General features: G+C 47.4%; 1 protein-coding gene across 2 annotated transcripts in view; it reads right to left on the bottom strand.

Moving 5' to 3' along the window:
* Positions 1–5377: 5377 nt before the first annotated feature.
* Positions 5378–15077, bottom strand: part of NOX4 (NADPH oxidase 4) — a 91731-nt gene continuing 82031 nt past the window's right edge. For both annotated transcript variants that reach the window (XM_035116490.3, XM_060273886.2), the window contains exons 16-18: positions 14201–14269; positions 12609–12709; positions 5378–5948 (exon numbers count right to left, since the gene is read on the bottom strand). In XM_035116490.3, the coding sequence (XP_034972381.3) occupies positions 5828–5948; positions 12609–12709; positions 14201–14269 (291 nt within the window). In that variant the 3' untranslated portion in view covers positions 5378–5827. The remainder of the gene's footprint in view (positions 5949–12608; positions 12710–14200; positions 14270–15077) is intronic.

The raw sequence follows: 15077 nt of genomic DNA, 5'->3' as shown, positions 1-15077 counted from the left end.
AAACAACATTCGGCAGCTGCTACACCTACAATGGCAGCCACCTTTCAAGAAGCAGCACCTTCAGCTTGAAAAACTGAGTGGTGTTGTAAGCCAGTACTTTCTCATTTTACCTCCCGAAACAGTGGCCTCTGCAGGCACAGAGAGGTATCAGGGCATGCAGTTTATCATTGCAAAGCGAACAGTTGCATAAACTCCTGGTTTTTTTAAACATGGTCATAAAGAAATGGGACATGGGCGTACCCAGCGAGGGGCAGGGGGCAGCTGCCCCCCCAGAAGCAAAAATATTTTTACAATCGTCCTGCTTCATGGTGGCCACGGAGTTGACGAAGCCCTTGAAGAGCTCTCGGCGGCGCTGCAGCTGAGCTGGACATGCGTCGCAGAGCCGTCCTTTCCTTTGGGGTTACCAGGGCGCCTGGCCTCTAGGGGGTGCCCCAGTGAGTCCTGCCAGCTCCCTGCAAAGCGGCTCCCCCTCCCCCTCCCTCCCCAGCTGAATTCTGCAAGTCAGTGGCTCGAGTTGCAGGCAGCAGCCTTGGCAAAGCTGCTCCTCTCCCTTGGGCTCAGCTCTTTGGCCATGATGACCTCAAAATCCCGGGCGCACAGATCACCTCCACGGGCCCAGCGCGCACAGCTCTCGCTGCTGCTGCTGCTGCTGCTTCCTCCTCCATCCAGCCATGCTCCACCTCGCCAAGCGTATCTCCTCCCCAGGCCCGCCGCGGCTCTGCACGCCCGAGGCATTCGGGAACAGAAACCGCCGCACACGCATGCTCTCCCCCGGGGCGGCGCCCAGGATGAAACTTCTTCCCGGTGTCAGTTTCACCTGGGCTCCGTAGCCCCGCCCACATTCCCACTTCATGGCCCCTCCCCTCCCGTGCCTTGGCCCCACCCCTGAATGACCATGGCTTGCCCCCCCCCCCCAGTTTTGATCCTGGGTACACCCCTGAAATGGGGTACACGGATGACGTGAGGGTCATGCTCACATTGACCATGTGAAATTCACCTAGAGGTGCCGTGTTATTGGAACCAATTGCTTGCAAATGTAACAAGCCCATGGGCAACCAATCTCTGCACAGCCAGCATATATGGTAGACATATAGACATACACACAACATAGGCTAACTGATCATTATTGGTTGCCAATAATCCCATAAGATCATCCCAGGGCTTCTGTGCTTCTCCCCATTGCGTCTATTTTCTTCTGTCTCTAGTGGCTTCTTCCCAGGAGTTTCAGGAGAGCACCGCACAGCATCCCTAATCTCTCTCTCTCTCTCTCTCTCTCTCTCTCTCTCTCTCTCTCTCTCTCTCTCTCTCTCTCTCTCTCTCTCTCTCTCTCTCTCTCACACACACACACACACACACACACAGTATTCATTGTGAGTGCACACATTCTCACCGGAAGAGGCTGCCGGGAGGCTACGTATCACTAGGATTATTAATGCCAGGACTGGGGTATTCACCCTCTACAGATCAAGGCTGCAGATCAAGGCTGAATCGCTCAGAGTTCAAACACCCTCTTCCTTGCAACGGGGTGGGTGGGTGAGAATGACAAATTGGACAACAGAATTTATCATGATGCAATCTTCCCCAAAGGGACATCTAGGGCCAGCGATGCCCTGCGACAGATTGAAGATGCATCGCTCCATTTGTCAGCAGGGGGAGGCTTGCCTTCTCATTTTCATGCCCAAGTTCTGTGCCCAAAGGGAGGAGGGCAGACGAGGATCGGAAGACTGGCGCAATGACCTTGCAATGACAGAATTTTAATGTGTGGCCCGTGCGACTGAAGCAATGCAGCAGCAGCAGCCTGCCAGCCTTCTCTCTCTCTCTCTCTCTCTCTCTCTCTCTCTCTCTCTCTCTCTCTCTCTCTCTCTCTCTCTCTCTCTCTCTGCCTCTCTCTCTCCTCCTTGTGCTCCAATGTACACCAGACATTTATGTAACTCCACTTCTCGCCTTCCAACTTGTCCTTACCTGGGGTCAGCAAACAAATAGCCCAATATTTATTTATCAAACCGTCAGGTCTGCTTACACTCAGAGAACTGCTTTACATAACTGGTGACAAAGGAGTTAAGAAGGCAGTGACATTCAAAAGCCAAATGCAGATGCTTAATGCAGGCAGCAGGCACACGCGCATTGGCCTCGGTGATGTTCTTTGCCAGATAGTTTATTCACCTCACACCCAGCCCAGCAAAGTGTGCACCAGTCGATGCAACACAGAGGCACATCATGATGCTCATTCAGTCCGTGTTGAACGCGGTTAGATGTGCATGCAAAGACTTATCAGTAGCTGCTAACCCTGGTGGTTGTGTTTTACCTCCACTGTCAGGGGCAGTCTGCTTCTGAATGCCACTTTCTGGGAACAACAGGAGGGCAAAGTTCTGTTGTGCTCAGGCGCTGCTTATGGGCTTTTCGCTGGCTCTCCAGAATTCTTTCTGGAGTTCTGCTGAGTTCTTTCCATCCTCAGGTATTGGTCCAGTCCTTGGTCTTGGACCTACCACAGGTAAGGTTGGTCCAGGAGATGAGATCAATGAACCTAAGTTCATAAGATGAGTCTGCTGGAAAGGAAAACAAGCGAGGCCCCAACCAAAGAAGAATGACAACTCAAACTATTGGAATATGCACTGCTTGCGGATCTAACTTGTAGCATAAGAGAACAAGGAGAACATTCGTTTAAAGAAGATTGGAAAATGTTTATTGAATATATGGGGGATAATTGTGCACACTTGGAAATGTTGGCAGCATTAAGATAAATTCAACAGTGTAAACAAGTTTTGATGGAAGTAACAATGGAATTACTGAATGGTTCAGTTTATATAAAATATGCAGGGATTTATGTTATGCAAAATGAACCATGGAAAGAGAAGAAGGGAAGTCATTGATTCTCACAGTGCCCAACCAGATGCAACAGTCCTCTTCCCATGATTTCCAGCAACTGGTATAGTAAGGTATACTGTCTCTGACAGTGGAGGTACTACATAGCCATCTTGTTTAACAGCCACTGAGAGCCTTATCCTCCAATGATTTGTTTAACCTCCATTTATAGAACCATAGAATTGTAGCATTGGAAAGGACCCTGAGGATCATTCTAGTGCAAACCCCTCCAATACAGAAATATGCAACTGTCTCATATGGGGATCGAACCTGCAACCTTGGCATTATCAGCACCATGCTCTAACCAACTGAGCTAGGATTTAGCCATCCACATTGATTTGCATCAGTATATATTGTGGCTGCGGATGCCAGAGTTTAACAGCGTTCAGTGTGAAGAAGTACCGGTACCACTCCTGGAAAGTCAGGGATGCAGAACTCTTCGAACAACTGAAGTGTCCCTGACGCTCTGAGGTCAGACCACTTGTGGTGTCTGTTCAAAGCCCTGGCTGTTCTGTTAAAAACACACCCTCCCCCTCTTGCATTTCTTACACAAGCACAGATGATAAATCAGGAGGCCTCTCTTCCCATTCAGCAGTATATTGATCAATATTAACATCCTCCTATCCTTTTCTGACTTCCTGAATTCTTCTGCGACTTCTTTTGTCATTTGATAAATGTGTTATATGACACAATTTACCTGCCGCTCCAGGACCTCTCCATGGTTTCTCTCCCCAGCAGGAATAATACAAATCACCAGGCAAAAGGTGTAGATTTAAGAACTAAAGGTGGGAAAGTTGTTTTTTTACAACAGGAACACTGGAATGTAATTACATTTCCCCCAATATGGACGGAATCTACAAAGCATTGAATGTCATTGCGTGCAGCGACGCTTGCATTTATCAATATGTTTAAAAATGCATGCAAAAAATATATCAAAGAGATTTCCCCCCCCTGAAATTCTCATAAGGTGGGAACACATTATTATTATTATTATTATTATTATTATTATTATTATTATTATTATTATTATTTGCTTACCTTACTTTTGAAATGGCCAATAGGTGTTTGTCAGCATCCTTTATTCTCTCCTATATATCATCTCATCACTTCAGCCTTCCTGGGTGCCCCATGTAGTGTACTGCGGCATTCATTCATTTATTGAACTTAAACCCCACTTTTATCTCCAAGGAGCTCCAAGTGGGGTACATAGCTCTTCTCTTCCTCATTGAATCCCCACAACAACACTGTGAGGCAAGTTAGCTTGAGAATCATCAGCGGGTCCAGGGTCACCCAGGGGATGGCCAAGTGGGGATTTGCGCCCTGGTCTCCCAGGTCCTGCTCTGATATTCAAACCACTGCACCCGACTGGCTTACTTTAATAATGCTGCACATGTTCAGTGGGAAAGCGACCGTTATGGGAAAGCAGCTTATATGACCTCATCGAGGGGATGCGGGTGGTGCTGTGGTCTAAACCACTGAGCCTCTTGGGCTTGCCGATCAGAAGGTCAGTGGTTCGAATCCCCGTGACAGAGTGAGCTCCCGTTACTCTGTCCAATCTCCTGCCAACCTAGCAGTTCAAAAGCACGCCAGTGCATGTAGATAGGTACCACTGCGGTGGGAAGGTAAACGGTGTTTCCGTGCGCTCTGGTTTCAGTCACAGTGTTCCGTTGCACCAGAAGCAGTTTAGTCCTGTTGGCTACATGACCCGGAAAGCTGTCTGTGGACAAACGCCGGCTCTGTCGGCCTGAAAGGGATATGAACGCCACACCTCTTAGTTGCCTTTCACTGGACTTAACCGTCCAGGGGTCCTTGACCTTTTTTACCTTTACCATAACCTCATCACAGTTGGGGTGGTGCTTGTTTTCTCCTTTCTGCAGGCCCCAAACACTTTGAAACAGGATGGGGGGTGACGCTATTTTGTGTATGCATTTGAAACGATGTGTGTCATTCCTCAAATGACGTGTGTCATTCCTCTGTCTCTTTATGGTGTTTCTGTGGTTTATAAGGGCTTGCAATTACTTTTCTTGGAACAGCACATTGGAAACGAGGTCTTGGGGAAGACCCTGCCAGGGCCAGTTTAAGAGACAGAATTTGGGTGAGGGGACCGTGCTCCTGTTAGTTAACTGTTAGATTGCAATTTTTGCGACTGTGATTTAATTTGCCTTATGTACGAAAACCCTCGCATAGGGACCCACTGGAAATCCCTTTGCTAGGGTCTTCCTTCCCCTCGAGGTGCCCGCCTTGGCCGTTTCAGCCATTAATATTGATCCTTATCAGCGGATCTCATGTGATACAGGTGGACATTCAAACCTCAGTAGACGTGGAAAAGCATAATGTGTAAAGAGGTCTTCAGTCTCGTGGAACGCAGAGTAAACACGGTATTGGAGCGAGTGTCTGCATATATAGCAGGTCTGATCTGTTCCCTACAAACTATATGCAGGAGGGGGATTCCCCCATAGGACCTTGCAGAACCTTTCCCATCTGTATTAATCCTGCAACAATTTTGCTCAAAGCCTTTCCGTTTCAAAATCGCTTTATTTATTTGCCAGCGCAGAGCAGCATTTTGCTTCCAATACATTTCCCCCACCCCCTCAGCCTGATCAATCTGCTGCCCTGAGGTGGAGAAACTTCAAATAATGCACAGATTGATCTTAAAGCCAGCCATATAAGCCACCCTATGCGTCTCTAATCGTCTTCAGCTAATTCAGGCCCTCTGTAAAGATGAACGGCCAACTCCTAAGGTATTCTGGCTTTCGTGCTAGAGCGTATTTCGTTTTGTTTCTTTGCCTTTCTAGAGTTTTAAATAGTTATAAATTACACACACACACACAAATACAAATGCACATACGAAAGTCTTTGGCTACTCTTTGGTACGCGACGTCAGGCTGACGCCGCTGCTCGTTTTCGAAGTCTTTTCAATTGCACTCAGGTCTTCCAAACAGTCCCTATTAAGCCCCAGGAGCCTTCAGCTAAAGGACTCTTTGTTGTATTCAAACCTCGTCCCATAGGGGTTGCTGCTGTTGCTCAGCTTGTGGAGGGCTTTCGAGATTCCACTGGGTCCGCAACAGAAAACGCCAACCGTCTTCCTGTGGAGATCGAAAACAGGGTCACCCAACTCATCCATGATCGCTCAATACATTTGTATGCCTGAAGCAGAGCCCAGATTCCCTCTCCTCCCCGAGCTAGAAGACCTTAAAACAGAGGTCAGGAACCATTTTGGCCCAATGAGGACCAGATCCTTATCTCACCACTGGCCAACTTTGACAGGTGGTTTTTTTGCTTGACAAAATAAATTTCATTGGCTTGTATCCAATGTAGTGCAATGTAACTCATTCCATCAGAGCAAGGATTTCCACTTGCACAAATTATTATGGTTATGATTAAAATGGAACTTGCCCATCTCCTCCTCCTATGTGGCCCCTAAATCTGTTTTAGGTTCCCCCACCGGCCCTCCAGAGCAGAGTTTTAAGAAGGCATGGGGCACATGGTGAAAGAGGAGGGGGGAATTCATTTGCACAAGTATATCCTTGGATTGATGGAACAAGTTTGTTGCATACTTCCATTATTCTTCTATGCAGCTGTGTACAGCTTTCTGTTTCCAAAGGAAGCACAGTAAGAGTGAAAAGAAACTTTGCAAGAGCTGGAGATTGCTGCTATTTCCCCCAGCCATGATAGCAGTGGTGTCACAAGGTGGGGGTGGTGTGCCCCGGGTTCCATGTCTGGGAGGGTGACAAGAAGGCACCCTGTGGGGAGCTTGCCCTTTCGCCCTGGCCCGGGGGTGCGAGCAGCCATTGCACCGTCGCAGCCGCATGTGGAGGATCCGCCGTTCGCAGCTGCAGCCGTTCGCAGAGGATCCCGCCACCGTCCATACGGCTCTCGGGCGACGCCGGCGGCAAACCGCTATGTACAACGCATGTCTGGTGTTGCACGCATGCACTGTACGTAGGGACTCCGCACATGTGCTGTACATAGCGGTTTGCCACCGGTGCCGCCTGAGCACCGGACGGATGGCGGTGGGATGCCTCCGCCGCTGGCAGGAGCTTCTCCTGAAGCCAATTGGAAGCTGCGGAAGCCCCATTGGATGTTCGGCTTCTAAAAGAATGTTCGAAAACCGGAACACTCACTTCCAGGTTTTGATTGTTCGGGAACCGGTTTGTTTGGGAGCCAAGGCATTTGAGATCCAAGGTATGACTGTATCTTATTTTTATTATATATATATATATATAAAACCTGATTCCCTTTTCTGCACATTTCCCTTCCCTGTCATATCTCTTTTGATGAGGACAATGCTCACTATTCCAAGTGATACGGACAGCTTTATTTTCTTCGTTCCTAACAATCTCTAGCATGAAATCCGCCTTTCTCATAGGTACTGCATACTGAATCAAGGTTTTCACCGAGTTATCCTCCCCGCAGCCCCCAAATCTCTTATCTCAGTTCAGAGGGTTTGTTTTTAAGACAAGCCAGGTGGCTTTCACACTTCACCAAACCTGCCCAGACAGACCTCTACGGGGCCAATGGCAGGATGCACAAATTCATTGGCATCTGTCCATCTTCGTAAGGCACAAGGCTTCCAGCATCCCAAGGGGAGGCTGTAATTAGTTTAATTGGTCTGGTGCCCGAAGAAGCTGATCCCGGATTGACAGGGCCCACCAAGGGTCTCCCGCCCATAATCTCCTGTGAGAAAGTCACAATTAACCATTCTTTCAACACTGCCAGGGCCACTTCATATGTGACGGCCCAGATATGTATGATGCCAGATGTTCTAATCACTTCCCAGGCATTAATGTCATTTTTCAAAGAAGACTAAAATTAAAAAAAGCCTCACCAACATCCTTTTTTGCAAATTAATTCTACCCAAAGATGCAGACTGATTAGTTAGTTTTTGAATCACAGTTTGCATTTCTTTCTGTTGTTATATTTTGCTGAATGCTTCAATAAAAGTGGTTGGTTTTTCTTTTGTTTTTAAAGGTTTGGGCACCATATAGCTCTTGTTCTTTGCCAACGTTCTGAGTTATTCTATATCAACATTATTCAGCCAACTGAGAGACCCTAGAGGGGTTTATTGATCAACCCCTCTTCCCAGGGAACTCTGAGAATTGTAGCTCTCTGAAGGGAATAGGGTTCTCCTAACAACTCTCTGCGTCCTGAACAAACTATAGCTCCCAGAATGCTTTGAGGGAAGTCGCGGCTGATTAAAGTGGTACCACAGTGATTTAAATGTGAATGTGGCCTAGCTTCATAGTGACTGGCAGTGGCTCTCCACACTTTAGGACTGGGATCTCTACCAGCCTAATCTACAGATGGCAGGGATTAAACGCAGGATCTTCGACCATAGCTGCCAAGTCTCCCGTATTCCCCGGGAAACCCCCGTTTTTCCAGCTGTTCCCAGCCGAAAAAAACCAATTCCCCCCCCCCGGTTTATTCTGGCGTGGCAGCCATTTTGGAACTGGGCGGAGCATTCTCAGAAGCGACTTTTGATGCTGCTTTGCCCAGTTCCAAAATGGCTGCAGCACGACTTCTGGTGCGGTGGCCATTTTGGAACAGGGCAGAGCAGCATCAAAAGTCGCTTCTGAGCATGCTCCGCCCAGTTCCAAAATGGCGGCAGCGCTACTTCTGGTCTGCTACTTCCGGTCCAGTCCCTTATTTCTCAGGCTGGAACTTGGCAGGTATGTCTTCGACATACAAAGCAGACACTACCATTCAACTATAGCCCTACAGCAATTGTTGCCTTGAGATTTTTCCTGTCGTGATAGCTGCCCTATGACAACATTGTACCAATGAAGTTCAAGCTTATGAACTTAGGTGCTATCTACTAAATCAGACTCTTTGTTCATCTAATCCAAAATTGTCTCCCCTGATTAGCAGCCAGGGATGGGGGAGGAAGCTGATTCAGCCCACATTTGAAGGAGAATGTATCAGTTTTGTGCTTTCCGAAACAACACATGAACCGAAGGACAGCTATCCTTTGAAATTCACTCTTGCCCAAATTTCACAACCAAATTCTCCAACCAGACAACGTTCACAAAAATACCTGCGTCAGGAGAAAGTGTGCATAAAAAGGAAGATAGTAGTAAAATAACACCCAAAAATGCATTATATTGCTTGCAGAAATGTGTACTTTAGCCCAAACGTTGCACGGACATGTTTTTGTTAGGCAAAATCTGTGCTAAAAAAGGGATGAATGCTCGTCAGGATTTTTTAATTTAAAAAAATATCACAAATTGCTGCAGGAAATGCAGATTACTGAATTAAGAGTGAAATAATGAGTACAATTGCAATTAACAGACCCATCCATCCCTATGATCAGCCAAGGCCTTTCCTCCCTAGCAGCCCATGTTCCTATTATCTTGAAAAGCAAAACTGTACCTGGGACCGTCTGTATGTAAAGCATCCAATATACTAATAAGCCAACTCATTCTGCAAGGGCTGTTCCTTAGGTAACCCAAATGTTGCTACTGACACACAAGAGAGAGGTCTTTGCAGGCTTGTGGGAACCCCACGGTTTGCAGAGGTACCTTGAATGTTAAAGGTGCATGCTAGCTTGTCGCCAGTAGATGGCACACTTTTGCTCAGCACTGTTCAAGTGAAGAACGAAGGTGCAAAGTCCTGCTAAAATAATGAAGGCATCCGAAGGAATAGGCTGTGAAAGTTCGTACCACATTTCATTTGCTGGCTCTGATGGAGTCGCAAGATTCTTCGTTCCTTGTGATGCAATGTGGCAAGAATTTATCCCTAGGGTAGCTGTGGACATGGATCTCTTGTACAATGAGCTAGCTGGGTTCCTAGAGGTGGCTGAACTGCGGTCCCCACATCCTTAAAAGTGTTACATTTTTGTGCCGGCGAAAGAGACAGCAAGAGGTGTACATCACGGAGGAGATAAAAATCATCTGGTGAAATGGATTGGTGGTGGATTCAGGGCAGGCAAAACAAATTACCTCTTAAAACACCACATAATGGACCCGTGGAACTCCTTGCCACAAGATGGGATCGTGGCCAATAGCTTAGATGGCTTTTAAAGGGGATTGGGCAAATCCACCGAGATGGGAAGGGGTCGAGTAGCTTTTAGCCGTGGTATTTATAGAGAGACTCCAGGTTCAGAAGAAGGATGCAATTTAGCCCTAGTAACTGGGAGTCAACAGCAGAGAAAGGCATTAACAGTGGGCTTCCCAGAACCATCTTTTTTTTTGCCATTGTTTGAAACAAGGCACTGTCTTGAGTTTGGCCCTTGTTCTGGCCCCCAGGGCCCTTCTTATACTCCCATGAAGGGTCTATGTGTGCTTCTAGGAGCAGACAATTTAGCAGCCCTGTATCCAGGTGGCGCTGTGGGTTAAACCACTGAGCCTAGGGCTTGCTGATCAGAAGGTCGGCGGTTTGAATCCCTGTGACGGGGTGAGCTCCCGTTGCTTGGTCCCAGCTCCTGCCAACCTAGCAGTTCGAAAGCACGTCAAAATGCAAGTAGATAAATAGGAACCGCTATAGCGGGAAGGTAAACAGCGTTTCCATGTGCTGCTCTGGTTCGCCAGAAGCGGCTTTGTCATGCTGGTCACATGACCTGGAAGCTGTATGCCGGCTCCCTCGGCCAATAATGCGAGATGAGCGCGCAACTCCAGAGTCGGTCACGACTGGACCTAATGGTCAGGGGTCCCTTTACCTTTACCTTTATCATTGCCGCTCTAAGCTGGAATTGGGAGACCAACTCTGCTTCCAGACTTCTAGAGTGCCAATAACATCAGAGGCAGCCAGCATGGCGCCCTCCAGAAATTTTGGACTAAAAAAAGGCCCATCGGTCCCAGCCAGCATGGCCGTCGGTGAGGTCAGGTGGGAGCTCTAGTCCACAGGATGCTACTCTCTTGCATACAGGTAGGTAGCTCCTCTTTCTACAGCCCTAAATGTTGAAGGTGGGTGATTTCCACTGAGACCATGGTGTGGGGTGCAAGGCTTTCCAATATGGCACCCGTCTCTTGCTACAATCTCAATTCTTACTGCCCACCTGGTAAGGAGGAGAGGGAAAGAAATGGATATAGGGATTGTGTTATTTGGAAAGGAAAGTGTTAAAGCAGTTGATTCCTAGAGAGCAGAGATGGACTGTAGAGGAAGTGCTAGTACAAGCTATGCAGGTCACAAAGGGACAAACAGCCTACTGAACAGCTGTGCAAGGGAACATTTGCCCTTGGAGAATTGCACCGCTGTTCCATTGTATTAAAACAAGTTGGATTTTCTAAGTTTTAGGGGGCAGGAAGGGAAGCTGGACAGTAAGAAGATGGGAGGGAGGGCATTTTGACCACAGCACCATGTAAAATGTGGCTTTTCTACATTAAAAACTCAGTTTAGAAGCAGCTGCTATCTTCAGAATTCTCAGAATTTTCATTAAGGCAAAATTATTCCTTGAAAAGAAAAATAGCACATGTTCTTTCTTTCTTTGGTATATTATTATTATTATTATTATTATTATTATTATTATTATTATTATTATTATTCCGCCCTTCATCATAAGATCTCAGGGCACTTCACAGAATAAAGTACAAGATAAAAACAAGTAAATAATGATAAAATAAACAGCAAAACAATACCCCCTTCACACAGACACACTTAAAAGGCTGTAGAATATTAATCAGCCAAAGGCCTGGTTGAAGAGGAATGTTTTTGCCTGGTGCCTAAAAATATATGAGGAAGGTGCCAGGCGATCTTCACCTGGGGAGAGCATTCCAGAAACAGGGAGCCACCACAGAGAAGGCCTGTTCTTGTGTTGCCACCCTCCAGACCTCTCATAGAGGAGGCATACAAAGAAGGGACTCAGATTATGAATGCAGAGTCTGGGGTGGTTTATATGGGGAGAAGGGATGTGGGTGGCACTGTGGTCTAAACCACTGAGCCTCTTGGGCTCGCTGATCGGAAGGTCGGTGGTTCAAATCCCCACGACGGAGCGAGCTCCTGTTGCTCTGCCCCAGCTCCTGCCAACCTAGCAGTTTGAAAGCATGCCAGTGTAAGTAGATAAATAGGTACCACAGCGGCAGGAAGGTAAAAGGCGTTTGTTTCCATGCACTGCTCTGGCACTCGTCACAGTCCTCCGTGCGCCAGTAGCAGTTTAGTCATGCTGGCCACATGACCCAGAAATCTGTCTGTGGACAAACGCTGCCTCCCTCGGCCTGAAAGCGAGATGAGCGCCGCAACCTCATGGTCACCTTTGACTGGACTTAACCATCCAGGGGTCCTTTAACTTTTTATATGGGGAGAGGCAGTCCTTGAGTTACTGCAGTCCTGAGCTGTTAAAATAGAGGACAGCACTGTTTGCCAGGGAAAATATGGCCAGATCGCTTAGCGGTCCTCCGGTGCAAGCCCTACTGAAATCTATGGGAGCCTCGTGCAAGGGAAATTCCCAGTGCAATGCACCCTAAAACAATTTGGGACAAACCATCTGGCAGCGCAGAACCAACCTATAATTGCCGGATAAGGCATTTCAATATGGAAGAATGGAGCGATACACAAAATCCCTATGCATGTTATGAAAACGTATAAAGCTTCCACCGGCCCCAGTAGTTTTCCAGAAGACGAACTGTTCCGATTGTGGAAACTGACAGTTCTTTTGTTAAGGCCCCATTTCTCAGATGCGACATATTTGATAACGCCAAACCACCAGGCGCTTGGGCGCATTAAGTCATTTCCATGCAAATACAGTTTATTAAACTCGCCCGATTTCCCTTTCTCCGAGATGCTGCGGGAGCCGGGTTAGGAATCTCACTTACTGTCGGTTGCACTTGGCGATTTCATTAAACAGGAGTTTCCAGCGAGGCCGACCAATCAAAAGCCGGCGGTTCAGCACTTGGTATTTCTCGCCAATTATTTTCTGCAAGAAACAAGACATCCCCTTTGGTGCGCCTCACATGACTTGTGCTGCAAATCAATCACAGGCCACTTTGTGCGTCAGCATACAAGGATGGCCTGCTAGGCAGCTCGATCCATTGCTAACACCTGCACTGGCGCGGTCGGATTTGAAGGCATGCATTGGTACATGCAAAAGGATTGCTATGGGAAGTCTGCAGGGGACCAGCACCCCTGTGCCCTGGCAGGGCCGACTGCGGAAACCTGCCCTGGGACCCACCCTCTAACAAACAGCCTCTGGCCCCATAATGGAATAAGAGTCTAACACTTTTATGGATTTCAATAGGGACAAATGTAAGGTTCGACACTCTGGCAGGAAGTACCAGTTGCACAATTCTAAGATGGGGGACACCTGGCTTGCCGGAGTTGTATGTGAAAAGGATCTAGGGGTCTTAGTGGACCACAGGCTTAACGTGAGCCCACAGTGTGATGCAGCAGCAAACAAAGCTAATGCTTTTCTAAGCTGCATCAACAGAGGTCTAGTGTCGAGATCAAGGGAATTAAAAGTACCACTCTATTCTGCCTTGGTCAGACAACACCTGGAATATTGTGTCCAGTTCTTGGCACCACAATTTAAGGAATCATAGAATCATAGAGTTGGAAGAGACCACAAGGGCCATCCAGTCCAACCCCCTGCCAAGCAGGAAACGCCATCAAAGCATTCTTGACATATGCCTGTCAAGCTTCTGCTTAAAGACCTCCAAAGAATGAGACTCCACCACGCTCCTTGGCAGCAAATTCCACTGCCAAACAGCTCTTACTGTCAGGAAGTTCTTCCTAATGTTTAGGTGCAATCTTCTTTCTTGTAGTTTGAATCCATTGCTCCGTGTCCGCTTCTCTGGAGCAGCAGAAAACAATCTTTCTCCCTCCTCCATATGACATCATTCCATATATTTGAACATGGCTATCATATCACCCCTTAACCTTCTCTTCTCCAGGCTAAACATACCCATCTCCCTAAGCCGTTCCTCATAAGGCATCGTTTCCAGGCCTTTGACCATTTTGGTTGCCCTCCTCTGGACACGTTCCAGTTCGTCAGTATCCTTCTTGAACTGTGGTGCCCAGAACTGGACACAGTACTCCAGGTGAGGTCTGACCAGAGCAGAATACAGTGGTACTATTACTTCCCTAGATCTAGATGCTATACTCCTATTGATGCAGCCCAGAATTGCATTGGCTTTTTTAAGGAGGATATTGACAAGCTGGAAGGTGTGCAGAGGAGGGCGATCAAGATGATCAAGTTTCTGGAAACCAAGCCGTATGAGGAACAGTTGAAGGATTTCCATTAGCAGACCATTCATTTTTCGACAGAGCAAAGTGTGGTGGGTTGGGTTGGGAACTCTCATCTCCCCAGTAGCAACAGAGCCACAGTGCTCTAGCCCTGCGGCAAGAGTCTCTTTTATGACCAGCTTAGTTTCCAGTTGTCTCCCCAAGGCCCCTCTGCAGCTGGGCATACCTGCATCCCATCTGTTCGACTGAGGTACAGTTGAATGTTTACAAAGTCTGGTCGATTTTCTTGCCAGAGCTGAAACGGTAAGAAAAAAGAGTAAAGTGTCTGTGCGGAGGGGAGACATTAAGTGAATTTGCACATTTCCTCTTAAGCAGAAACAAAGATTCTCTTGCCAAATCCCCAACAGAGACAAATATTTAACCCATCATTTCTCTGTGCCACATGTTGGGTGGTGTGCAGCTAAGCTGGGCCAAAACGCCCTTGGACATTAAGTTTAAATTCAAAGATTCGTTGAAATCTCATAAATGATAATGATGAATATGTTGATAAGGATAATGACAGTAGAGTGGTACCTCGGTTTTTGAACGTCTCGGAAGCCAAACAATGCTTCCATTTTCGAATGCACCTCAGAAGGTGAATGGCCTTCCAGAATGGATTATGTTCGAAAACCAAGGTACCACTGTATTTTTGGTCCAAGTGTGTTTGTGTGCATAAAGGTAAAGGTAAAGAACTCCTGACAGTTAAGTCCAGTCGTGAACGACTCTGGGCTTGCTTCACTTATCTCATTTTACTGGCCGAGGGAGCTGACGTTTGTACGCAGACAGTTTTTCCAGATCATGTAGCCAGCATGACTAATATGCTTCTGGCACAACGGAACACTGAAACCAGAGCAGCACACAGAAACATCGTTTACCTTCCCGCCAGAGTGGTACCTATTTTATCTACTTGCACTTTTTGGCATGCTTCTGAACTGCTAGGTTGGCAGCAGCTGGGACCGAACAACGGGAGCTCACCCCGTCGCGGGGATTTGAACCGCTGACCTTCCAACCGGCAAGGCCAAGGCTCAGTGGTTTACACCACAGTGCCACCCGCCATACCTATG

Source organism: Zootoca vivipara, chromosome 4 (genome assembly GCF_965207765.1).
Source record: "Zootoca vivipara chromosome 4, rZooViv2.hap1.1, whole genome shotgun sequence".
Lineage (NCBI taxonomy): Eukaryota > Metazoa > Chordata > Lepidosauria > Squamata > Lacertidae > Zootoca > Zootoca vivipara.
Note: the sequence above shows the minus strand (reverse complement) of the source record. Positions and strands in the feature narration are given on the sequence as shown.